We start from the raw sequence: 26,616 nt of genomic DNA on the forward strand, positions 1-26,616 counted from the left end.
TGTGTGCATTCTTACGCTGGCATCTTGAGGCTTGATTCTAGAAGTCGGTCAGTATTGAACTGGGTATATAACCTTGATAGGGAACAAATGAAATAGACTTGCTGAGCATACATTTAATTAGCAGGGCCTCATGTTAACAGTTACAGGTGTTCAGCAAACGTTTATGGTGGATGTCAGGAATACTGTAGTAGGGAGGTAAGACTAATTTTGTGTGTAAACCAATTTAAAATGGAGTTTAGGTTTGGGTTAGTCTGTAAATTCAGAAGTGGAAAAAGATGCTCACCAAAAAATGAACTTTAAGGAGGCCAAGGGCTGACACTACAAGCTATTATAAATGTGAGAGTGAATGTTCATCTTAATGGTCTAGATCTCATTCTGCCCCTTTGTTTAATCTCACACCAAGTAATTGGGAACACATTTAGTACAAACTTCATTTGATGGGTATGTTAAGATTGGTCTGGTCTGCTGTTAAATTATTAAATGGGTCAGTTAAGAGCTTGGTTCAGTGGTTAGTAAAGTGCATACAACTTCAATTAGATATTTGGTCTTTTGAAAATTAGATCCTGAAGGGTTTTTTTTGTTTTAACAGTATCTTCAATTTCAGGATAACCTGCATGTTAAGACTACTGAACTAGTACAACAGTCTGGTAAACTATCGGTTCCTTAATCTAAATAGTTCAGAATAAAATCTTAAGAGATGTCTCTGCTAAAACTGGGGTATCAAGGATGGTTGAGTAAACAGCTTCAATTTACCCTTTGAATCAGTGTGATTTGTGTGTGGTGTCCAGGAATTGCAGATTTCATTAATTGACCTCTGGTTAACTTTGTTACAATGCTGAGTCCTAGCACTCCAGTATGTGCTTTTTTTCCCCCCTGCCAGTTTGTTGTGCACCAATATCTCATCGTGGTCTTGGTGGTTCCAGGGATTTGGGAGAGTCTGACAATTAGTATTTCAGTAATAAGGCTACTAATAGTTTTGAAACCAACTACTGTATAATTTTGTATTGTGGACTTGAAATAATTTTTGTGGTCAAGTGCCCAAATACCAAAGGTTAGTAAGACATCCAAGGATTACACTCCTATCAGCATTTAAAGTGGTAATTGTACAAAACTGGTCAGAAGAGAGATGTATGAAGAAGCATTATTAGGCAAAATCTAGGGCTTTAAAGAAATGTATAGACCCAATTTAAAATGAAGTTTATTATAAAAATTCACTTAAAAAATACTGCATTTTTTGCAACCCATTACTTTTGGGATTTCTACATCGTTGGGCAAATGATTCTTATGGTAGAGACAGCTGACATCAAAATACTGTTCATGTTGATTCATATGCATGCCAGTGCTGTTATTTCTAGGTTGACTGTTCAAGTCCACTTGTTTACTGTTTCATATGGTTTCAGTATTTCCAGTTCATTGGTTGTAGAGGCTATGCTCCTGTGTTGACTCATCCTCTGTTGGTTTGTGTTCATACATAGCTTAATGTGAAAACATTACAAGCCATGTGAGTTTTTTGTGAGACACCAATGTTATGAAGCCGTCCCTGCAGGCTGCCTTTACTTGACCAGGAGTTGTCTAGACACAGGTAGCTCTGTTCTCTCAAACCTGTGACATTAAAGGTCTTTGTTTTCAGCCAGTGAGGCCTAATGCACTTAAAAAAAAAAAAAAAAAAAAAAAATCCTCACCCAAGGATATGTATACTGATTAGAGAAGGGAGGGAAAAGAAACATCAATTGGGAGGCAACCAGGGATTGAACCCAAAACCCCTTGGTGTAAAGGATGATGCTCCAATGAACTGAGCCATCTGGCCAGAGCCTAATGCAAAAATCATTTTTTTGTTTTTGAAGCCATGGTTTAGAGCTTGGCCATTTATAGTTTATTTCATACAGTATTCTTGAAATCCAAACATGGATTCCCCTTACCAGTTTAATGAACTGCAATGACATCAATTTGGATGGAGTCTACCAACATACTGCTGTGTTTGCAAGAGATTTACCTCTGTTGCTGGATTTTGGAGAAAAGTAGCCAAGGTAAATTTGCTTAGAATTTCTGTGTATAAGGAAAAAGTTAATTTTTAAAAAATAAATTCAAGTATAAAAACTTGCACAGAGAAAAAGTTCTAATTTAAGTATTCATGACACTTAAAATAGCTTTTGAAAAGCTCACTGTACTTCAGTGCTTACAAACTAAATGAGAATGTTAGGGCTACTTTGCATTTTGAGTCAAAAATGTTTTAAAATAATTACATCCAGTGCTTGCTATTTTTGAAGTGACAATCTTACTGAATGGCTACCAAAAGCAACTGGATAGTCATTAATTTTCACATCACCCCACTCTTTGTACATATTTATGAATTGTGCATATAGTGCAGGACGACTTTATGGAAAGGGGTGACTTTCCCCAGATTTCCCACAAGCCTGATCTTCAAGTCTTATACTTGTCTATATAAGCTTCAACATAATAGTTAACTTGAGTAATTCAAGTAGCAGTACTTAAAAGATACATAACACTTGAGGTAAACCTTGAAGCAGTTTCAGTAGTTTGTAATCCATGTGTCATAACTTTGTACATATTAATGGAATCCATTTTTAATTTCTTTCACTCTTTCTCTTTCCCTTTTGAGTTTCCTTTTTGTGGCGTGAGGTCACCAGTTCCTTGGGTATAATCAGAACACTTCCATCATGGCTGCACTGAAGAGCATATTCATTTGGATTGACTGGCCTACCTTCATCATCTCTTAGCCTACTAAAAATATCATGATAAAGGTCATGCAGTTTCTGTTTCATTATGTTAATAGCTTTGTTACACTGTGCTCGCTCACTCTTGAGGGTTTCCTTCTTTGCTTTTAAGTTACATACATCATCTTCTAGATTCAGAATTATGTCCAGTTTGCGCTTACGGCAGTTTTGAGCGGCAACTTTATTTTTTCCTCTTCGTCTAATGTCACGGATGAGTGACACTTGTAAATCTGTCAGGTAGTGCCTGCTTAGCATGCTGTTGAAAGAATCGACAGGCATATGGACAATTTCATCTATAGAAAAAGGGATGTGCAGAGCTTCAGCACGGCGTTCATCACGGCTTAAATGTCTGTCTCTGTCATGGAGGTATCTATCTATCTTGTGTGACTTCCCAGGCCATGAAAAAGATTCAGAAGTGGACTCTGGTGCACTTGATGGTAAGTGGTAAGTGTGGTTATGAAGTATGTGTTGAAATGCAAGGTCCCGGTAAAAACCAGAGTCATCCCTAAGATCCATGTGACAAATCTTACTGGGCTCCGGGTAGTAGCCTCCTACAGCCCCTTCTAAAGCACAGTGGGAAGGAGATTCAAGGTCACTACTAGAACCCATAGCACCTTCACACATGGAGGAATTAGACTTGGTGACAGAGGTACTATTGTGGCTTGAATTGAAGGAAAGCCCAGAATCCGAATCTGGTGGTTCGAAAAGGTGAGAAACTTCCAGTGGATCAAAACTTTCTGTAGCCAAATTCACTGAATTTATCTCATCAAACATGTTTATATTAAGGTCATATAGAAGATCTTGGCTTGTTAGATTCCTTATCTGATGGTCAACAGGTGGAAGAAATCCTGTCAAATTAGCTCTAGGAAGGGTCTGTTCAGGATTGGTATGAGAATTCAACTGCAGAAATGGTTCTCGTGGCTGTGAAGTCCTTTCTACCGAATCTCTTCTAAATGTATTGTTAGGACACCGCAACATGGCCTCATGGAGATTTACATCGTGACTTATAGCCTGGCTAATATTTACATTATAGTGTGCTGAGGAATTCATGCCATCATTGATACTTCCTGGAGGAGGAAGAATATCTCCCAGTGAGATGCCCTGAAAAAATGGAAAAAAGCACTTTAATACACACAACCCAATTTCAACAGTAGTTCTAGCATCTAATACAGTATTTTCTTTCCTCACTTTTGTCAGTTCCTCTATACAAGTAGGGATATGCTGTTGGCTATGAATAGCTTTCCCCAGTTAAATAATACAGGTAACTCTCAATACAGGGTATGAACCCGATCATGGCAATTTTGAAAACAATTAGGTTAGTAAAAAGCTAGTTTTGTTATTAAATCATTCTCATATGCAACTCATTGTAGCTGTTAATCCAATCCACAGTGTGGAGCATCATGGAAAATAACAGCTATAGTGAAGCAGTATTGGCTGAGGACAAGATGGGGGTTTTTTTGAAGTAAATCAGACCAATAAACTATAATGAAAACAGTCTAGCAGAACAAATAGAGCTATGCTTCAATTTGTCAAATGTTTCCTACCATTTTGATCCAATATGAATTACATAAATTTGCTTAGACCTTTGTGATTATTACTTGGAGGAATAGTACACATGTTTGGCTAATTTTCCAAAGTTGAAGTGTTTCTATTAAAAGTAATCCTAAGTCTGTATGCTTAAAGAATAATGCATTGGATATTTATTACATTTAAACAACTGTCCTCCAGGTGTAAGAGCTGTCTTTATTCAGAGGTGAGGGCAGATGTTTTCCTGCAAGGATAAAAGCCAAGGTTCCAGTTACCTGCAGTGAATTTTCAGACTGTGAGGAAAGCAACTGAAGTAAGTCTTCCAGAGAGAAAAATGTGTCAGTCCCATTTAGATGTCTCTGTAGAAAAACACAAAAGGTGCACCCACCATTCATTAAATTAAAAGGCAGTTGTATAAGTACCATGTTAACCGATTGTGCCACTGGAGCTCCATCTTACTAGATCATTCTAATGTTATAATCTCATCTTACTACTTTATAAGATGCAACTCTCGTCCTCGCTGCTTACAGTCTAAATTCACATTGTGGAAGATCATGGGTAATAACAGCTAGAGTGAAGTATAGTGTTGGTTGAGCATAGGGTTTGCCTCTTTTTAAAGTAAATCAGACTAATAAAGTATAATGAAGACACAAATGCTACCAGAAAAATAAAGTTGCCTCCGTTTGTCAAATGTTAGTGCCACTTTGATCCAGTATGAATTATATAAATTTGCTTAGACCTTTGTGATTATTACTTGGAGGAATAATGGCTAATTATCTAAAGCTGAAGTGTTTCCATTGAAAGTAATCCTAAGTCTCTGTGCTTAAAGAATAATGTGTAGGGTATTTATTACATCAGTGTTTAAATACAGCTCTTACACCTGGAGGACATAGTTGTTTATTCACAGAGGTGAGTGCAGGTATTTTCCTGCAAGGATAAAAACCAAGGTTCCAGTTACCTGCAGTGAATTTTCAGACTGTGAGGAAAGCAACTGAAGTAAGTCTTCCAGAGAGAAAGATGTGTCAGTCCCATTTAGAGGTCTCTGTAGAAAAAAACAAAAGGTGCACCCACCATTCATTAAATTAAAAGGCAGTTGTGTGAGTACCATGTGCTAAACTGGTTGTGCCACTGGAGCTCTGTGTCATTGGATCATTCTAATGTTGTTATAATCTGACTTATTTTACTACTTGATAAGATGCAACTCTCATCTTTGCTGTTAACAGTCTAAATCCACGTTGTAGAAGATTGTAGATAATAACAGCTATAGTGGCCCCGGCTGGTGTGGCTCAGTAGACTGAGTGCTGGCCTGCGAACCAAAGGGTCGCTGACTCGATTCCCAGTTGGTGCTGGTGCCTGGGTTGCAGGCCAGGTCTGCAGTAGGGGGCGTGAGAGGCAAGCACACGTGATTTTTCTCTCCCTCTCTCAAAAAAGAAAATAAACCACCATAGTGAAATACAGTGTTAGCTGATAGCAGGGTTTGCCTCTTTATTGGTCTGATTTACTTTAAAAAGTATAATGAAGACACAAATGCTACCAGAAAAAATAAAGCTGCCTCCATTTGTCAAATTTTAGTGCCATTTTGATCCAGTATAAATTACATAAATTTGCTTAGATCTTTTGATTATTACTTGGAGGAACAGTACACATATTTGGCTAATTCTCCAAAGTTGAAGTGTTTCTATTAAAAGTAATCCTAAGTCTGTGTGCTTAAAAAATAATGTGTTGGATACTTATTTAAACAACTGTCCTCCAGGTGTAAGAGCTGTATTTATTCAGAGAGGTGAGTGCAGGTATTTTCCTGCAAGGATAAAAGCCAAGGTTCCAGTTACCTGCAGTGAATTTTCAGACTGTGAGGAAAGCAACTGAAGTAAGTCTTCCAGAGAGAAAAATGTGTCAGTCCCATTTAGATGTCTCTGTAGAAAAAAACAAAAGGTGCACCCACCATTCATTAAATTAAAACACTGAAGTGGTTGCCTGGGGCTTTAGGTTTTATCTTGAAAGGACAACCAGGTCTTACCTCCATGCGGGATTTTTATCCCTATCTTGGGGTTTTTATACCCTTCTTTTAGGTACTCAATCTTCTCATATTCTTCCTTAATGAAAGCCTTCAACTTGAAACTCCTCCCCATTCCTGCCCTATTTATTCTTCATATAATTTTTGCCTAGAATTGTTTCATCTTATTTTGCCCCTCCACAGGTAACCCTCCAAATTTGCTACATTATCTAACTTTATAGTCAAATATGTATTTAGATATACTAAAATGTTTTACTAACTTCTTTACTCACCATTTCATCACTTGCCTTCAAGGTTTTAATAGCTCTTTTTAGATAGGCTGCAAGTAGTAAACTTAGTTTTCATAACCTGGAATTATTTTGCTTGCATGTTTAAATGGTAATTTATTTGGCAAGATTATCAGGTTTAATGTTTTCCCTCAGTACTTTGTCCTAAGGCATTTATTACTATTGATTTGTTTGCAATCTGTTATTTCATAGCCAATCTTTTTTATCTTCAGTAATGTTAAAGATTTTTTTCTTATTCTTTGCTGTCCTGCTGTTTCACTTTGATATGTTTGGGACTTTGTATTTAGTCTGCTTGGGACTCTGTATTCCTTTCATCTGAGTCATAGTATCATTTTAGTTTGGGAAATAATTTGCCGTAAACCTCAAAATTTGCTGCTTCATGCTTTCTGATCTCTCCTGGGACTATTAGAGAGTTCATCTTTGTTGACAGCTATTTCTGTAGGAATCCTACATATTAAGGGTCACCAACTAAACTACAAGGAAGTTTTGTGTTTTTCCTTTGCAAGGACCAGTTTTTTTTTTTTTAAGATTTTATTTAGTTTTTAGATAAGGGAAGGGAAGGAGAAAGAAAGGGGAAGAAACACTGATTCATTGCCTCTCACGTGCCCCGAACTGGGAACCTGGCCCACAACCCAAGCTTGTGTCCTGACCAGGAATTAAACTTGTGACCTTCTAGTTCGCAGACCGGCACTCAATTCCCTGAGCCACACCAGCCGGGGCTGCATGGACCAATTTTTGTATCATTTTCTAAACTTTGCCTTCTTGGCTCAGGATTCCTGACAGTAATGGCAGTGTGGACCAGATGCTGTATCTGGCTTTGGGTTCCTTAATTCATTAAGCAGCAGAGTTCTGTCCACCACACTTAAATTACACAGAACAATTTTTGAGACACTTGTTTTCATAGAAATTGGTTAATCCATTTTGAAATCTGCTTTATTTTTCCTATTCAGCTGGGTACCGATCTTGCACAGCAATGGATGATCGAGCTATTCTTACAATTAGTCCAAAAGAGGTGCTCCATACTATCAGTTGGATTTCATTTGCCAGGAAGTGGCCAGTCTTTTTTTTTAAGTCAGACTCTTCTAAATCTTAAAATATAAACACGGTTCTATTTTGGGTCAAGATTTCATTTTGAACAGAGATTACTAGAAGTATTCAAAGAATACGATGCACACACATTTAACTTTATAAGACCTATTTTTTTAAAGCAAAACAATGTAAACTCGGCTTTAGTGAGAAGAAATTCTCTTCAGACCAGTTAATCTACATACAGTGTATTTAGTTTTCATTAATAGCCAGCAGTCTAAGTCTGTCTGGGCCTGCAGTGGGGCTAGAAGAAGGCACTGTTAAGTAGAAAATTATGTCATTTGCCCTGGTTATCACCCAGGATTATCACCCGAAAGAATGGAAATAAGTACTACTTCAACAAACTGTAAGAGCACCACATCTCAGTAGAAGAGTAAATGAATGCTAACCAAACAAGATGCACAGACCTGGAACTTGGAGGTGCAAATGAGCAGCCAAGCCCAAGTTCAAGGACTGAGGCACAAATGCCTTGCTCTGAGTGAGTAATGTGTTCCTGGAAAGTTTTTTTCCAAATTAATATTTGTCCTAATTTAAATTGTACTTTAGATTTTCTAAGGAAGCTCCCTACTTCGTCAGTCTCTTCATTATTGGCATTTAATGAGTGCCTACTACGTATCTAGCAGTGAGTGAGTTCGGGTAATTCTGAGAAGTAGAAAACACATGGTTCCTGCTTTTCTGGGAAGCCAGCCCAGTGAAGGAGTAAAGGCAACGGCATACCCAGGAGAAAACTGAACCAACAGCATAAATCTGTAAAACAGCGAAGTGATAAGACTGTGATAAAACATCTCCCTCAAAAAAAGATGACTCTGAGGATCTTAGGAAAGTGAGTTGAAATGCCTCCTTCCACATGTTTTTTTTTCATTTGCTTATCTAGAAGTTACGAGGACTACCCTGGATTTCACTCCAGGTACAGAAAAGGACTTGGTCTCCTCAACCATCAAGAACAGGCTGGAGGGTTGGGAATGGTGGGTGGGCAGAGAGCAAAGCTGTTTTCTAATTTAATGTTACACGGCCAAGGAGACAGTGATGGGTTGTCTGAAGAGGTCCAAGGCACGGTACGCTCCATCCTCCAAGGGAGGATAAACCCACTCAGGTTTATCTGCTATTTTATTTTCATCTTCATTCTTCTGATGTAGTGATTTTTCCTTCTGGGCTGATGATACTCTGCTTATTTCCCTCCTGTTGGGAACTGTGACCCATAGCTCTTAATACCTCATTGTCCTATAAAAGTACCCAAGGCATAGCCCCAAGCTCTACCTGGGGCAATCATGGCTGAGAAAACCATCAGGACAAGACCCTCAAGGGTGCACCTTTCAGGTGAAGTGGTAAGTGGTTTAAAGTCTGTGGAACCTCTGTGCCCATCTCTGGAGCCTTTGCCAGGTTTGTGCGTTGGGACCCCAGCAGGGCTGACTAGAAATCAGAGTATGGCCCAAGTGAAAGGGGGAAGCACAGGCTGCAGGAAAATTCCATCCCGTCAGCCTGGCTGCTGGAGTTCATCCTTCTATACCACTTCTCACTGCTGAACCAGGGTGGTTAGACACAGGAGTCAAGGAGGCTGTCCCCACTGGGCCTGGCCTTAGTCTAGGCCAGAGGTACAAAATGGTTCCCATGGAGCATGGCCCAGCAGAGACTGAGTGAGGATTTGAGCCCAAGCCCCAGCTGGTGGTACTCAGGGTGATTTGTGTGCAGGTGTCTGGGTGAGGATTCCCGGACGCAGGATGCCTGCCATCTCTTTATCCCTTGCCTCAGCAAATGCAACTAACACAACCTGCTAGCAAGTTCTGGGAGGGGTATAGGTGTGTACACTGACACTGACACACACACACACACACACACACACACACACACACACACACACACACACAATCTTCAGTTTAACCAGAGACACCTAATTCTATGGGCTGATTCCTTTGTAAGCCAAACAACCACTCCCACAATAAAACAAAAACATGTATTTTTCATACATCAGATTTGCTAATAGTGGGTCACACTTACATACAAAATTCATTCTCAACACAAATTGACAAAGCCTTACAAAATCTACCTTAATGCCAAAATGGTCAGTCTCGGAGACTGCGACATGCTTACCTCATTTCTAGACTCAGTGGTCTTTTCTGCTTCCCACTCAGATTTATCTGCTACTTTATTTCCATCTTCATTCTTCTGATGTAGTGATTTTTCCTTCTGGGCTGATGATACTCTTCGCTTATTTTCCTCCTGCTGGGAACTGTGACCCATAGCTCTTAACACCTCATTGTCCTATAAAAGTACCCAAAAATGTGCTAAGTAGAAATGCATATTTCATCCAATAAGTCAAACAATCTGTGCTTACTGCTCAGGGATCATGAAAACACCCAAGTTGAAAGCTGAGACTGACATTTCATTATTACAGAAATGTTATATTCTGAAACAAAGCTCAGTTTGGAGTCTTGTCCTTTTTAAGAACTCACTGTAAGACAGGCTGCTCTAATCTGCAGAATTTAAGTTATATGTAATTATAAGGCCCCTGAACATGTAAATTTTATTAGATTTGGAAAGCACTGTTGTCTGCAGTTTTTATTTAGTTTTCTGTTAAAAATAGATCAAACAGCCAATTTAGAAGCAAACACTAATCAAATGCACATAGGAAAGTCTGGAAAGTATTACAAAGTATTCACTGTGCCTGGCTGAAAGCTGGGATCAGCTGGGGGCAGGGTGCTTAAAAAGAGTTGACTTCACTTTATACATTTCTGTACTGTTTAAATATTCTGCACAAACATGTATTTCTTTTATACACAGGAAAAAGGTAAGCATGTTTTTTATTCCAAGAAAATAACAACAAAGCTCAAACTAACATCTCCATAGATATTTTCAACTATGTTTATTTACCCAGATGAGTCCTTCCATCCTTTTAACTTACTTTACTTGAAGAGCCTTATAGAGAATTTGTATATCTAAATATCAAATAGTTACCATTCAGTATATACTATATATACTGACACTTTGAACTGTGCTATTAAAATCTTTGTATATTTTTTCCCCTTTAACTTGACCAAGGCTTCTCAAAACCTTTCAAAGTATGTTTTTAATTTCTCTCTTCCAAAGACATAGCACACTGGACTAACTCAAAGGACAGCACCACCCCCCCCACCCCTGGAAACCACAGAAATGTTAATCTGATCAAACAAACACATGAAGGTCAAAGAAATGAAAATCCACAGATGCCAGAAGCTAGGAGAAATCAAAGCAGAGCAGAAAAAGGAAGCTGATATGCTGGCGGCCCATCTGCTGCTTCCTCGCCTCTGCTTACTGTACCTCACTCTGTGACACACACTCAATCTCCACGCACCAGTCCCTGCGAGCACCAGATTCAAGGAACTCCTGTGCTCAAGAACATTGCTCCCTCTCCTTTACCTTCCTTTCTGCACCAACAAATTTCCCACCATCAGCCTATGAACATACACTAACAACATGTGTCTTTAAAATCCTCTCTCTGGATCTTACATTACTCTACAGAGCCCATCCCATATGCCAGTGAGAATTGTGGCCCCACTGTGGCGTGGCTCTGCTGCAAAGCTCATCAGGGTCTCCCCTGGTTGGCCAGTTCTTCATCCTCACCTCTCTTGACCCTTTAACAACATTCACTTATTTACCCCTTCCTCCTGGAAACTATAGGTAGTTCACCTGGCAGCCGAGTTCATTCTCTCTCTCTTCTCTTAACTGACCAACCCTTCTCCTTTGTTGATCTTTCATCTTTACTCTCTCTAAACAGAGCTCAGCCTCAGGCACACCAAGCACTCTCTCTCCTCCAGCTGGTTGGGGGTTCTCCCTGACTGCTTCTCTCTCCTCCCTCCTATGGCTTCCTTTAAGGTCCCTGTTCAAATATTGCCATCTCACTTTTAAAGCAACCCCCCCCCAAAACCCCTTCTCCCATCAGTATTTATCTCCCTTATCTTTCTTAATCCCCCCCACAGCATTTAGCACCAGCTGATATATTACCACATTTGTTTCTCTGATGTGTATCTGTCCCACCAGAATGCTAGCCTTGAGGGCAGGGACTCTGTCTGCCTAGTTCCTGCTGTAAGACACAGAAGACCCTTAATAGATACTTGCTGAATAGATAAACTAGAGACGACATCCTAAGACTTTGGTAGGGATCTGACTTCCAGTGGGTGAGATGCTACAGCCCTGTGCTTTCCTACAACTACAATGCTGACTCCTGTCTAAATTTGGGGATGGAAGGAAAATGTCCTTACTCTTTGGACTCTTATCTTTTCCCAAGGCAAAGTTTCTTTTGTTAGGCCTGAAGATAATAAAATTCAAATTTCTGGATTCCTGATGCAGTTGACTTTGTTTACAAAATTTGCTCTTGGAGGGCATAGAAGCTTCTAATCCCTACATGACACGATCTATTTTAGATCCATGAACCAAGATACCCTTAGTTAATTTGTAATATTTGAGTTAATGCATGTGGACCCACCGTGGACTTGCAAACACAAGACTATGTTATCTATAATGTCATATTAATAAACAATAACAGAGGTACGTAAGGACTAGATCAAGCCCATAAGGAAAGAGATCAAGTAAACTTTGGGAAGACTTTTGTGGGTAAAATTTTTAGAGTGTATGCGAGTTTGGTAACAAAAGTCTATAAGATGGCTTAACTAAAACCTTGGGAAGAAAAGAACTGAGTATCTCTACATGGCCACACTCTCAATGCAAGAATCAAATCAGTGAAACAGCCTATCATATATTAATGGATCATTGCTCATTAAATGTGTTAAAAAGAATCAGTGACTCCATTTGAATGTAAACAAGCAAATGAAAAAAGGAAATCTCTTCTTATGGTAGAATGCAACTTGTAACTACAGAAGAATGATGGAGTTAGAAAATCACCAATGGTTGCTAAAACCAGGGAGTAAAAATGTCATGAGAAACAAGGTATCTAGTCTCAAAGCATCACTCCACAGATTATTTTTTAATTACAAAGAGAAAAATAACACTGCATGAGAAACTTGGCAAACACCATCCACACCAACGGGTCAAATCCATCACCACAATATGGAGATAAACCCACATCAAGTGCTTCCTGCTATGGTAAGCCCACATCACTGCTTCTGTAAACCCACAATATGGAGGTAAACCCACATCACTGCTTCTGTGGTGCTCCTGCCCTACATTTATAATCTCAATGTGATCATGAGGAAACATCAGACAAATAAAAATTGGGTCTGTTTTACAAAGTAACTGATCAATGCTCTTCCAAAATCTAAAGGTCAAGAAATCCCAAGCCTGAGGAAATTCTTTCCAGATTAAACGTGAGAAAGAGGCTTCACAACTAATTTCGATGGGTGGCCCTGGGTCAGATGCTGATCCAGGAGAAAAGTAGTTAATAGATTACAGGGACAACATAAAATCTGAACATGACAGATTAGTCTCAGATTCTTGGTGAATTTCCTGATTTTGATATTGGTTATGTTGGCGGCAAGAAATGGCACCAGTTGCTAGAGTAGTGGAGTCAGACCGGGTACTTCAGTTCTGGTTAAGAAAGAATTCAGAGCCAAGACTCAAACTGTTAGAGAAAGTTTACTTAGACAGTCACAGATGTAGAAGTGAGCTGTAGAAGGAATGGGCTCAGGAAACAAGTTACAGAGGCAAAAGAAGGGCCCTTGGAGCTTAGGAAAGACAAGGGTAAAGGTAACTCGCCTGTGGGGTGGGGTGGGGGTGGGGGTGCACGCTCAAGACTAAGAGGGGGAGGGAAAATGCCAGGGCTGCTCCAGAGAGAGAGAGGCCACTGAGTTCTCAATCTTGACGATATTTTTCTGGAGGTCTCAGGGGGGATCCCAATAGAATATTCATCAGCTTTCCAGGTGTGTCCTTTCAGCGTGGTGGTCTCTGCTGACTGCACAAGGGCAGGGGGTCTTTAGTCGTCAATGCAGCTGGTCCTGATGTCAGCCATGGTGTAACTTATCTGTTTTTGCTGCTTTTCTGGGTCTGCCCGAAGCACAACTGAGGCCTAGATGTATCTGATGTGAGTTAGAACATCATTGGCCTGGGGACTTAATGCTTAAGGCTTATTTTCTGGCCTCCTTGTTTAGAGGGGTCTAACCCACAGGATCAGTTATACAGAGCAGAGGAAAAGTTCCCTGGGGGCAAGGTCCTTGTTTTCCCGGTTTTGCCTGTTGCTAGGCACCTGGGACTTAACACCCTGGTGACCCTTCTGTACATAGCCCATTGTCCTTGCTCTGTCTATCTGCCTACCACAGTTATAGAGAACTCGTTGTTCTTAGGAAATACACACTGAAGTATTTCGGTATCAAGGGGCACAACGGCTTCAATTCACTCCTAAATGTTTCAGAACAAAAAGAATTACATACTGTATATATAAACAGAGATAAATATAATTAGAAAACTAGGTCGATCAAATGGGGCACAATGTTAACAACAGGTACATCTGAGTAAAGGACATATACTATTCTTGTAATTTTTTTGAAAATTAAAACGCTAACCTAAAAATTCCTACATAGCTAATGTGTGCATAATATTCATCAATCTGTGTCTGACAGCGGTGTCTCTGTTTTGCATTCAGATCTTGCTATCCACACAAACATCATGCAAAGTTGGGAGCATAGTACTGTTCTAGTGTTATCTCACTGGACATAAGTTACTACTGGCCAGCTTCCAAATTCCCACATGGAAAAAGAAAAATTCCTACACAACAAAATCACTTTGGCCAAGGTCAACTGCAAAGGGTTCCTCCATAACTATTTTTCCATTAATGTGTATTTTCCCTTAAAAGTGAATAGTCATATCAATTACTTTAACAATTATTTTCACCTTTTCCTTTTCAACATTTAAATTTCATATTTACTTTTCTTGTCTAATTGCTTTGGTTATGCTTCTAGAATAATGTTCAATAATAATGATAGAAATGACATAATGATATAAAGGTAAACACTCAATACTCCACTACAACAGCACCCTACTTCTGGCACCAAATGTGTGGGTTCTCCACGCACCAAGAAATTCTGTGATACCATCAGGGTTGTCCTAGGGGTGCATAATTCGCCACCTCAAAATATGTCTCTTTGGTGCAAGATTATTTTAGTCTGGTTATTTTTTAAGAAACAGCAGGCTTTAGCCCTGGCCGGGTGGTTCAGTTGGTTAAAGCATCATCCCAATGCGCCAAGGTTGTGGGTTTGATCCCAGGTCAGGGTGTGTAAAAAAATCAACCAATTAATGCATAAATAAGCATAACAACAAATCGATGTCTCTCTCTTTCAAAAACAGAAAGAAAGAAAGAAACAAACAAACGGCGGCTTAAGAGAAGCCATGAAAACCAGTAGAAGTTACCCTTTGTAAAAGACATTTATCTGTATAAGTGAAATCTCCATTTGTAAGGGCATCTCCCTCACTGTACCAGGAAGAAGGGGATGATTCAATGATGAAACTCAATAAATCAATAAAATAAGAGGGCAATGACTTAAATCTGCATAACAACCTTACCCTTGTTCAGTGTTCTTTTCCTGGAAGCTTCCCCAAACTGACTCTCCCCTCCCCCAATATCTTCTTTTGTCTTCAGTTGAGTATGGTACTTAGGGTGATGGCTTATGATGGCTTAGGCCATCTCCAAGGGAGTTGTATCCTCAGTTTTTCTGGGTCTCACCCATGTACACAGGAGGTATATATTTTATTAAATTTTTCTTTACCCGCTGTTAATCTGCCTTATATCAATTTATCAGACCAGCCAAAAAACCTAGAAGGGAAGAAGGAAAAAATGTTCCTTCCCAACAGTGTCTGTAACTTAACTCAATTCTGACATTATCTACCTGGATATAGTATCAGATCCCACAAGTTAAGGGCTCAGTCTCACAAGACTGCCCTGCCCCGCCTTCAGATGTCGAATGCCAAATTGTCACTTGTGCTTTCAACCAACTGGCTAAACAAATCAGAGGTTCCCATAACCCTCTCTTTGGGTTCCAGTAATTTGCTAGAGCAGCTCACAGATCTAAGGAAAACACTTTACTTACTAGATTACTGTTTTATTATAAAAAGATGCAACTCAGGAACAACCAGGTGCATAGAGCAAGGTAGGTGGGAGGGGGCAAGAAGCTTCCATGCCCTCTCTGGGTGTGCCAGGCTTCCTGTCCCTCCACCAACCTAGGAGCTCTCCGAACCTCATCCTTTTGGATGGGTAATCATGCCTATCATTCCACAGGAATGATTAAATCACCGGGCTTGGGCCCTGGAGAACAAACCGAGGGGGGTCACCTCTTTGATCCCTTGTCGGGACATATGCCTGGGTTGTGGGCTGGTCCCCAACTGGGGGCATGCGAGAGGCAGCTGATGGATGTTTCTCTTGCACAACATCAATGTTTCTCGTCCTCTCTTTCTTCCTCTTTCCCTCTAAAAATAAATAAATAAAATCTAAAAAAAAAAGAAAGAAAAAAATCATTGGCCTTGGTGACTGAACTCAATCTCTAGTTGCTCTCTTATCTCACCTAGAGGTCTGAGGCTGAAGTTCCAACCTTGTAATCACAAGGCTGGTTCCCTGGCAACCAGCAGCCACCCTCCTGTGCTTTCCAGAAGTCACCTGATTAACTTAAATCAGGTGTGGTTAAAAGAGGCTTGATAAAAATAATAAGACACACCTTTTCCCTTTTGATCCTGGAGCCATTTCAGGAACTATGAACAAAAGTCTAATTATTATAACAAAAGATGCTCCCATTCCTCTTAATGCTTCACCAGTAAGGACAACATGTGGACTTTTATTTGAGATTCGACAGGCAAACACTGTTTTAGTCATTCGTTCAATTAATCCAAGTGCCACACACCGCAAAAATGCTGGGGACGTAACAGTGGAAAAATACACGCAGACTGCCCTTTCGGAGCTTACATTCTGCAGGGAGAGGGAGGCAAACACAGGCAAACTAACAAAATAACTGAATTCTATGGAAAGTGAAAGAAACAAGAGGGGACCTACTTTAGAAAGAGGGGTCGGTCAGGGAAGGCCTCTCTCTTAGGGGAGGTGATGGTGGAGCCGAGACCTACACACACAGAGCTGTGTGAAAAGAGAAGAATGCATTCAAGACGCAGATAATATCCATGTCGTGCTCATCTGCCTGCTACCATAACGTATTCAATTAGCTCCTTATGATGGATATTTAGTCGTTTCCAACATTTTCTTACAACAAACAACAGTAACATGCACTCATACACACTTCTCTGCACACACGTGCCAGTAGCAGGAATCCCTAGATCTTAATGCTGGGTCAAGAGATACGTGCACTTTCCGTCTGGCGGATTCTACCCAAAAGCCCTTCAAAGACATTTGTGGTCATTTAAATTCCTACCAACAATGGATAAGTGTCTATTTGTAGATGAAAACTGGCATCTCATTGTTACTTTGATTTGTATTTCTCTTACTAGCACGAGGCTGAACATCTTTCACAAATTTAAAAGCTTTCATATTTCCTTTTCCGTGATCTGTTTGTAGCCTTAGCCCATTTCTCTGTCGGCGTGTTAGTCCTGTTCTTCACGTCTTATTGATGAGTAGTACGATCAGATCACGTTTACTCACCGCCTCCCACCTAGTCTCTGCGCCAACGCAAGAGTGGCGGGCGGCGGGGGGGGACCAGGCAGGCCAGGCCAATAGAGAAGTGAGAGTGGACGAGAGCCCAGAAACAGGTACTGGTGATGACAGAGAAGTGGAGGAACCCACAACATATCGTGAAGAAAGAAGAGCTAGGGAATTGTTGATGGGCTGGAAATGGGAGATAAAGGAAAGGGAAAAATTAACAATGACTCCTGGATTTCTGGCTTAAATAACTTGGTGGATAAGTTAAATCTGAAGTGTGACAAGTCAAGTAGAAATATCCATTACACTGGTGACACCAGGGTCTGGAATCTGGAGATTTAAACTGGAGATATAAATGGGGAATACATCAACATAAACAAACAAACAAAACCACACTGGGACACTAGTAATAAGATTCCAGCAGGAGAGTGCAAAGCAAGAAGGCCAGAACACTGGCGCTGCGACATTCATTCAGAGAAGTCAGCTAAGAGACTGAGGAGAACAGGAAGTGAGGGAGGGGGTGCGGGGGCTGCAGGGAGAAGGGGGGAGAGGCGAACGGAGTGGGTGATTGCGTTGAATGTGCTTGGAGGTGGCACAAGTGAAGACAGAAAAGTATCCATTGGATCTGGCAATAGGGAAGCTGTTGGTGGCCTCGAAAAATCAGTTTAGGGTGAACACCAAATGATACTGCGTGAGGAGTAAATGGGAGGTGACAGCCTGGAAACAGTGGAGAGTCAAATCTTTCACGAGTTTTGGCCATGAAGAGGAGAAATGGGTCAGGGCAGTGTCTGGCTTTGAAGATGAGAGACATTAAGGTATGTGAACTCCAAATACCAGAGGCAACTGATTCTGAAAGAAAAAAATGAATAGAGCATTTATTCCAAGATATTTCAGGTGGATGCAATGGATTTGAGGACTTCGATAGCGGATGTATCTTTTCTTATTTTTGAATGGTGTTGTTAAGAAGTAGAAAGTAAGGTGATCTGAAAATAAGGGCACAGACTCTTTCACACTCTTTTTCTCCAGAGGTAAAGCCGTGTTCCCTGCCCATTGAGTTGGGGCTGGGCTTCGCGAACTGAATCTGATAAAATGAGGTGGAAGTGGAAGTGTAGCACAGTGATTTTCAACCAGTGTGTCGCAAGAATTTTTTAAACATGCAATGTTTTCCCTTCGATTGTCAAATAAAAATATGATAACAGCTAACATAACAATAGCTGCCTGGCATGAATGAATAAAAAATACACCTACGATGCCAGTATTTTTGTGTGTGTGTGAGATTGGAAAAATAAATTTTTTTTGGTGTGCTGCATAATTTTAGTTATTAGTTTATGTGCGCCGTCGGAGGACAAGGGCTGAGAACTGCCGGTTAGCTCTGTGGCTCCCTCCTGCTCTCTCTGATCCCGTGTTCTGGTGGCAGCCAGAGCTCGCCGTGTAAGGGCACCCTTCAAGCTCTCTGCAGAGAGGTCTACTTGGCAAAGAGCTGAGGCCTCCTGCCAACAGCCCTGCGAGCGATCCATTCTGCAAGTGGATCCTGCAGCTCCAGCCAAAGCTCCTGTAACCCAACCGACATCTGGACTAGAACCTCACGAGACCCTCAGTGAGGACCACCCAGCTAAACTGTCACAGAATTTCTGACCCATAGAGGCCTTAGGATAATAAATGTTGGTTACATTTAGCATTCACTTTGGGGACAATTTGTTACGCAGTGGATGAAAAAAAAAAAGGTGCTTTTTGGCAGCTGTATTTTCTGTGAAGATGCATCAGAATGATTCCTGGATGTCTCCGATGTGTTCTGTTTTGCTTTGTTTAGATATTTTCGCTATTACTGTCATGCTGGTTTTGAGAACAACAGAATTGGGAAGGTTTGTGTAAGGATTCCTTACTGGAAAGTTTGAGAAGAATTCTCCTTGAATTCTACAGACTCCAGGAGGTTTTTGTTTGTCTTTGTTTTTCAAACTATGCTGGCAATGTTTTCAACCTCTTTGGAGGAGTTTGACAAACAGCTTTTTCCAAAAATACTGTTCTTATTGACATTGTCATCGGTGGCATATCCATTTCCTCACGCCCCACCTACTCTGGGTTTCTTAGTATTTGGCTCACTAGGAGGCCACAACTGCAGCTCATTAGCGGCCGACTGCCTGTGAAGACAGCAGGGGCAGGGTTCTAGACAAAGTGGGAGGCAGACTCTAAACAAAAGAGAATGACTGACTACTCTTAAAGACAAGGCGGGAAGAGCGCCAGGAGCCCAGGAGCAAAGTCCTGGTCAAGACTGAAATTGGAGCTTTGCTGCCTGTAGTCTTTCCCTTTATCTCTTTGGCCCCTTAGGAAGAGGCAGGAGAGACAGAAGGTGAGAACCAGGGCCAGGCGTGGCAGGGCTGAATACCAAGTCCGGAGAGGGCCCATTCCAGTTCCGACACTCCAGTGGTCTACAAACAAGTAGCTACATCAAACGAGTCCATTTCGGAGAGGGTAAGAAGGTGCTATTAACAACGAAGCTGGACAACAGGCATTCACCAACACTGTCCCAAATGGTCACCCTATCTATGGCCACAGGGGGAAGAGGGGACAATCAGGAACCTTGAAGGTAGAATGGGAAGTGTTGGCTGAGTTCCACAGACCTAGGGAAGAGAAATACTTTAACTTGCACAGCCTTACATAGTCAATAAATATCTCCTTGGCTAGTCCTCCACTTAGCCATCCAACTCTCATTTACTGCAAGCCTGTTATAAAGCTAACAGAAACATGTGCTCTCAGAAGTGATGAGAGGGAAGAATTTCCCCACTTAGTGCCATGCACAAGGAGCTGTGCACCCCGGATGCCCCACAAGGAAGGACTTGTGGCAGCTGCTGGGCACCTGTGGGCAGAGCACATCCAGCTGTGCCGAGAGCTACTTCACCTAAGGTCACACCCTTCCCAGGGCACCCACATCCCTCCCACAGCTGGGCAGGGAGGGTGTAAAGGCCTGGCCATCTCCGCTCAGTGCGGGACAATTGTGATGTGGCTACTTCAGCCCTAAAGCTCCGGTTTCATTAGCCTGCAGGGCAGCTTGACTTCTGCTTTGAGTTAACCCTGCTTTTCTGTCTTCCCCTCCACTGCCAAGGGCACTCCCTGACATACATTATGCATACTCAACCCAGTCTCGGAGTCCCCTGTGCACAGAACCCAATTTGTGACAGCTGGGAGAGGAGAGACCAGAATTCTCAAGGCAGGGAGGGGTGGAGGATTCAATCCTGTATTTCCACAAAAGCGCTGTGGCTAGGAGGGCTACGGTCCAGGAACGGCTGAGTAAAAAGACCCATCCTACTCCCTTGTGATGCCGGGCCACTTGGACCCTCAGTATCCTCATCTGTGAGTATACTGTCTAACTCACATTTTAAGAAATGAGTTGAGAAAAAGCACTTTATACGTTTTCGGATGCTATGTAGCCACTAGTTACTATTCCTTTCTACTGTTTTTTTGATTCTGAAGAGTTGCCATTAATGACTAACTGCTGGCAACTCCATCAGAATGTGAGGAGAAAGCAAGGGCGGCCCCTGGGAGCCAGTAATTACTGTTTGCTCCCTTTTCCTGTTTTCCTCAACTCAATGCCATGGCGCCGAGGTACGAGTGTATGTGTTTTACAAGTCCACTGGAGATTTATGGTCCATGCTCTGAATCTAAAGAATGGGTAGGTTAAACCCATCATTAAGTTACTTTTTATTTGTATGTAGGTGATATTTACTCTTATGAGGCTGGGACTCAATAAAAAAAAAGTCTTCACGCTCTCCATAGGAAGCCATCATAAACGTGTGAGCTGGGGTGACCCGGGGTGTCCGGCACAACTCAGAATCCAGTGGCTTGCTCTGAGCTGGACCCCTGCTGGAAAGGCCCTCCCTGCCATGGCTCGCTCTGCTGGGGAGGCCCACCTCATCCTCCGCGTGGATCCAGAAACTTCTCAGTGTGGGCCCCTCAGCCAAAACTGGACTCTCCTGTCTCTAAAATCCCATGGCCGCTAGGTTTCCTCTCATCACATGTGTCCTATTCTATCTAAAATTACAACTGTTTGGATCTTTCCTTTCCCACTGGGCTGTGAACTTACGACACCTATCCTCCAGCTGTTAATTCACCTTTGTCCCCCACGGAAGCCTTGCTTGGAGGCTCTGAGTCACTGAAGGCAGTGGGAAGGGAAGAAAGGAGCAAAGCTTTTCCTCTTCTTACTAAAATCTCTGAAGTTCCGATAACGGGCAACGTGGTTTCTAAGTCTGTACTTACATACTGTGTGGGACCTGAATAGTGTGATTGAGAGTTTGACCCTTGAACAAACTCTTTGTGGACAGTCCCAGCTGGTGTAGCTGAGCCTTTCTCATTTATTCATCCGGGGGAGGAAGGACTGAGACCTGCTCTGACCTTTAGGGTTGGATGAACCTTCAAAGACAAACAGCAGTGTGGTGCCTCTGAGAAGAATGGCACCAGAAGGACAGGGGTGACAGCCACAGAATTCTGAGGCCCGTCCCCAGGCGGGAGGCAAGCTGGAGCCATCGGGTCTGGAGAGAATCGAGGAGCCAGATGAAGAGACTGTGTCCTGTTTGGCCTGGGTGGCTTCTAATAGCAGTTTATAATAATTACAGCTCACATTTATTGAGCACTAGCTGTGGGCCAGGCACCCCATTCACGGTCCCATTAAGTCGCTCAGCATTCCTCTACAGGAGGAAACGGAGGCACAGGGAAGTTAAGCAACTTGCCTTAAAGTTACAGAGCTAGTAAGTGACAGAACCAGGACCTGGTTGCAGGCATTTGTACTTCAGATCCAGACCCCAGGCACTGTCCTGCTACTTAGTGCCCTTCTTAGAACCATGGGTGTCCCCCAGAAGCTGTCCCCTGAAAACTTGGGCTCCTCTGCTGGCTGGCTTCAGGCTGGGTTCACGCAGTGGGAGGAGGGAGCAGGAGACTGGAGGGTGAGCAAACGTTCTCTGCACAGCAGCCCTCCTTCACCTCACCAGGCTCTGGTAACACTCTTTCCACCCCCTTCTGCTGGTGGCCTCTGAGTTCCCCCATCCCCGACTACTCCTGCCAGGAGTCAGTCATTCATAAGTCCCTTGATGGGAGCCATCTAGGGCGAAGGCTGCTTCCTGCCAGAACCCTGAAAGCACCACCATGACAACCCACACTGGATCCCACTTGCTTCCTACCACATCACACAGCAGTGGCGGGAAGAGCTGACTCCACACGGATAAATGAAGCTTCTGGCGGCACATCGCTTTATCAGCAAAACAGGGGCTACTATGCAAGGTAATGCATCTTCCCTGGATCCCACCCGTGGAAAACTGCTCATGGGATCACTGGGGCATCTGGACGCTGATTGGGCATTTGATGATACCAAAGAATTACTGATTTTTTTTAGGTGTACTAATGGCACTGTGGGTGTAGTAAAGAGTCCTTGCACTTCAGGAATGTACACTGGAACATTTATAGAAGGGACCTGCCTCCTCCAAGCCCGAGGCCTCCTGCACATCTCGTTTCCTCTTCCTGCCTGATGGTCTCAGCTTGGAACCTCCCCACTCTGGTCGACCATTTCCCCAGTGATTTGCCCCCTTGGGGACAGTAGGGTTCCTGCCACACCAAAGCAGGTCCCAGCACGACCAAGCGGGATAAGAGTTTCCTGGAGATTCGACCCCCAGCTCTGGGGCAGTAAGGGCAGATCATCTGTTGCACATCTATTAACATGCAGGGAACTGTACCAGCCCTTAAATGCACAGTGCTATTTCATTCTCGCCAGACTCTCCCAGAAGGATGGTGTGATGGTCAGTTGTCTGCGCTACCTCGGCATGTGGCTAGGCCACCGTACACAGTCGCTCCAACACTAACCTAGGTTTGTTGCAGAGGTATTTTATAGATGTGCTTGATAGCTATAACCAAACCAGGTGGCTTTATAGAGATCATCCCCGATAACCTGAGTGGGCCTCATCCAATCATCTGAAAAGCCTTACAAGCAAAACGAAGGGTTCCCTGAGCTGGAAGAAATTCTGCCTCCAGTCTGCTGAGTTTCCAGCTAGCGTAGGGCGTGGACTTGTCAGCCTCCACAACTGTGGTTGCCTTAAAATACCCATGTGTGTGTGTGTTTATGTGTCCGTATATATGTGTATATTCATTCATCTTGCACTGGTATAATATGTATTCATATTACAGGTTCTGTTCTCTGGTGCACCCTGACTGCTACTGAGTTATACCAATCTCAAACAGTCGCACCGCTGTGACCATGGGTCAGGCCTCTGCCACTGCTTGTATTCTGCCCACCACCACCTGCAACTTTACCCAAAACAAGCCAGGTGTGGACCAGGGCCTCACCAGCCTCAGCTGCCCACCAGTGTGTTTGAATAACAACATAATTCCTTACCTAGATTTTGAGAATAAACTATTCACATTGAAAGGCTGCCCAGAATGGGAGAAGCTTGTTTTTACAATGCATCGTTTTGTAGTGGGTGGGACCTATGGTTTACTCAGTGCTTAAGAACAGCGACCAGTTCTGTTCCAGGCAAGGTTACTAACTTGCTGTGTAACTTTGGGCAATCCTGTTTCGCCACCTGATTAATTATAATGCCAACCTGAAAGTCTGCTTCCTGCTGCCCCCATCCACTCAAATTGGCATTAAATGGTCAGATGGCCCATCGGGATTCGGATCTGACCTACTTTCTAATTGGACTCTGGCCACGAAGGACCCACGACACATTCCAGCTCATGGTGTCAAACCAACGTGGAGGGATGGATGAGGAGTGAGTGCTCAGCAGACGCTGGCTGAACCGGCCTGCATGCCTCACCCTGTCCTGGGTGCCACTTGAGGGTTAAAGTGAAGACCCAGTTTCCACACTAAAGACAACTGCAGTTCAAAGTAGAGTGCGTCTGGCAGGCCACAAAGCGACCTCCCTCGCAGTTCAAGAGGGCTGTCCTGAGTATAGTATAGGGCTGGCTCTTAAAGGCACAAAAGGACAATATAAGATTTAAAAACAAAAAGTAGAGAACGCCAAGTCCCATAAAAGAAATACTATAGAGTGTAACAGGGGTGGAAGGAAAGAACAGGAAATGGTTGTAGATGAGGTGACAGTCGAGGTGAGTGTGAGAATTTAACAGTAAAAGCCTTGGGAGGAATCAAAAGAGAAATTCTGGCCAAAGATAACAGAGTAAGGGGTCAGGAAAGCAGGGGGCTGTCTGGGGAAAAGGAAGGGAGAAAGTTTGAGCTGGAAAGTAGGCTCCAGGCAGAGGATCATGGGAGATGAACTCAGCTAGGGCAGTGCGAGAGCTTAGGTCACACTGGCCAAGTGAGGAGCCTTGAATGACAAAATATCAAATAGGTAGGTAATGAGGAGCTAGTGGAGGCTCCCCCCAAACAAGTGGAGAGAACCGAGGCATGCTTTGGAAACCTGCACCTGGAAACAGACCAGACAGAAATAAATTGGGGAAGGGGCATTACAGAGCCCCAAGAGCGGAATCAATAGCAGTAGCTAACACTACCGGGGGCCCACCATGCACCAACCCTGCCGAGCTTGCATGACCTCCTTTAATCCTCACCATTATTTCCCAAAGGTACACTTACCACCCCATGTTACAGAGAAGGGAACCGAGGCACAGAGAGGTTACGAAGTGTCCCCCAGATCATACAACAGTCAGGGGCGGAGGCGACACCTACAGCTACTGCAGCTGGTTGGGCTCCAGTCCAGAGTACTGGACCACCAAGGCCAGCCTGCTTCCGGGTCAGGGCCTGGGCCCTGCACCCTGATGTCTCAGCTGAGCGGAGAAGTAGGAGAATGGGGAGGAGAACAATACGAGGGACACTATGGAGGTGGTATGCCTGCAACCTGCCAACTGAGGGCTGACAGGAGAAAATGTGAAACAAGGTTCCTCAGGGTTGCTGCACATGAAGGCAGATAAAAGCAAAACAAAATAAGGATTTGCTCACGAGCATATACCAAATCCTGCTGCAAATGATCCTACACACAGACCAGCTGCTTCCAGAAACAGCTTAGTTTTCAACAGCTGGAGCCCACTTGCTAAGCAAGCTGAACGCCCCAAGAGTTGCCAGGAAAAGGGAGATAGATGGAGACTGTGTAATGGACCGAACCGTCTCCCTCAAGAGCCATACGCTGAAGTCATAACCCTCAGTACCTCGGAATGTGACCTTAGCCAGAAACTGACGTGCAGTGGATGTCACTAGTTAAGATGACATGGGTAGGTCCATAATCCACATGACTGATGTCCTTATGAAAAAGGAAATCTGGATACTGCCATGCACACAAGATGAAGGCAGGGACTGGGGAAGAGGGTTGCCAAAGACAGCCAGCAAACTGCCACGGGTGAGGGCCTGGCGCATGCGCTCCCTCCCAGCCCTCAGCTGGAGGCAACCCTGCTGCCACCTCCGTGTCCCTGAGACACGACAGACCTGGGGTTTCCGCCACCCAGTTTGTAGGTTCTTTGTTCTGGCAGTCCCAGGACACTACTACTGTGACCTGTGTCATTCTTTCCCATACAAGGGTCACCGTACTGTGTCCTTCGGTGAGCAAAACGAAAAGCCTACTGTGAAACGGCAGTGCTGCGACGTGTGTGCTGCCTGTGAGTGAAAGCGGGCAGATGTTTGAAATTTCATCTCTCTGCACTTGCCGAGGCTTCGCGGACTAGCTTTGATTTCGAAAGGAAAAAGAATTTTTACGTTAACAACCAAGGACCTTTCTCTTCCCTTTTCTCTTAGAAGCAAGTATTGACCGCAACAGATTCTTCCCGTGGCCTGAAGAAACACAGTCCCACGAGCAGTAAACCGAGAGGTCCTGCTGGACCCTCACCCCATACCGGGTGCCCACCCCAGGGCATGAATCCACATCAAGATGACCACAGCCCTCTGAGTTTCAAAGTGGCAACAGCTTTCTGAAATACTGAAGCTGGCTATGAGTAGCCATTCCACCTCCAAAGAGCCTCACACATTCAATTCTGCAAAACCCATTCATTTCTTTGTTGCGCCCACGCGACGCTTTGAAGGACGGATGCTTCACCGGCGTGAGTGAATGGCTGTGGTCTCGAAGGGAAGCGTGTCGGCCCTGGGGAATTCCGGACTCCGTTTTCGGATAGCGAAGAGCCGCACGAAGAAGTGAAACCAAAGCACTACTTCTTTTGGTACTTGGAAAATCCCCTACTCCAGAAACATTTTTGCACATGTACCAAAAGTATGGAAAACTGTACTATAAAACCAGAGTTTCCTACAACTCAAAAGTAAGCCACTAGAATGATCTATTTAAAACCATAACAAACCTAGGATGGTCTGTGGGGAAAAGGACCACCCCCCATTTTCAGTTGACAGTAACTAACAAGTTATTAAACACTTAAGGCGTGGCAGGCACAGTTCGTGGGCTGTTGTGTGGAATGAATTGTTTCTGGCAACAACCCTGCGTG

At 43.1% G+C, this 26,616-nt stretch overlaps 1 protein-coding gene, 1 non-coding gene and 1 pseudogene across 3 annotated transcripts in view; 2 read left to right on the forward strand and 1 right to left on the reverse strand.

The window, feature by feature from the left end:
- Positions 1–1,180: 1,180 nt before the first annotated feature.
- Positions 1,181–26,616, reverse strand: part of NFE2L3 (NFE2 like bZIP transcription factor 3) — a 28,761-nt gene continuing 3,325 nt past the window's right edge. Inside the window, exons 2-6 of one of the 2 annotated variants that reach the window (XM_045197429.3) lie at positions 9,738–9,908; positions 6,092–6,175; positions 5,221–5,304; positions 4,538–4,621; positions 1,181–3,836 (exon numbers count right to left, since the gene is read on the reverse strand). In XM_045197429.3, coding sequence (XP_045053364.2) covers positions 2,586–3,836; positions 4,538–4,621; positions 5,221–5,304; positions 6,092–6,175; positions 9,738–9,908 — 1,674 coding nt within the window. In that variant the 3' untranslated portion in view covers positions 1,181–2,585. The remainder of the gene's footprint in view (positions 3,837–4,537; positions 4,622–5,220; positions 5,305–6,091; positions 6,176–9,737; positions 9,909–26,616) is intronic. The other variant, XM_053927245.1, reaches the window with a different exon arrangement.
- LOC112307044 (small nucleolar RNA SNORA23) lies at positions 14,153–14,327 on the forward strand. Its single transcript, XR_002975010.1, has one exon. It is a non-coding gene; the product is annotated as a small nucleolar RNA SNORA23 (small nucleolar RNA).
- LOC112307050 (small Cajal body-specific RNA 11) lies at positions 24,082–24,172 on the forward strand (annotated as a pseudogene).

Source organism: Desmodus rotundus, chromosome 6 (genome assembly GCF_022682495.2).
Source record: "Desmodus rotundus isolate HL8 chromosome 6, HLdesRot8A.1, whole genome shotgun sequence".
Lineage (NCBI taxonomy): Eukaryota > Metazoa > Chordata > Mammalia > Chiroptera > Phyllostomidae > Desmodus > Desmodus rotundus.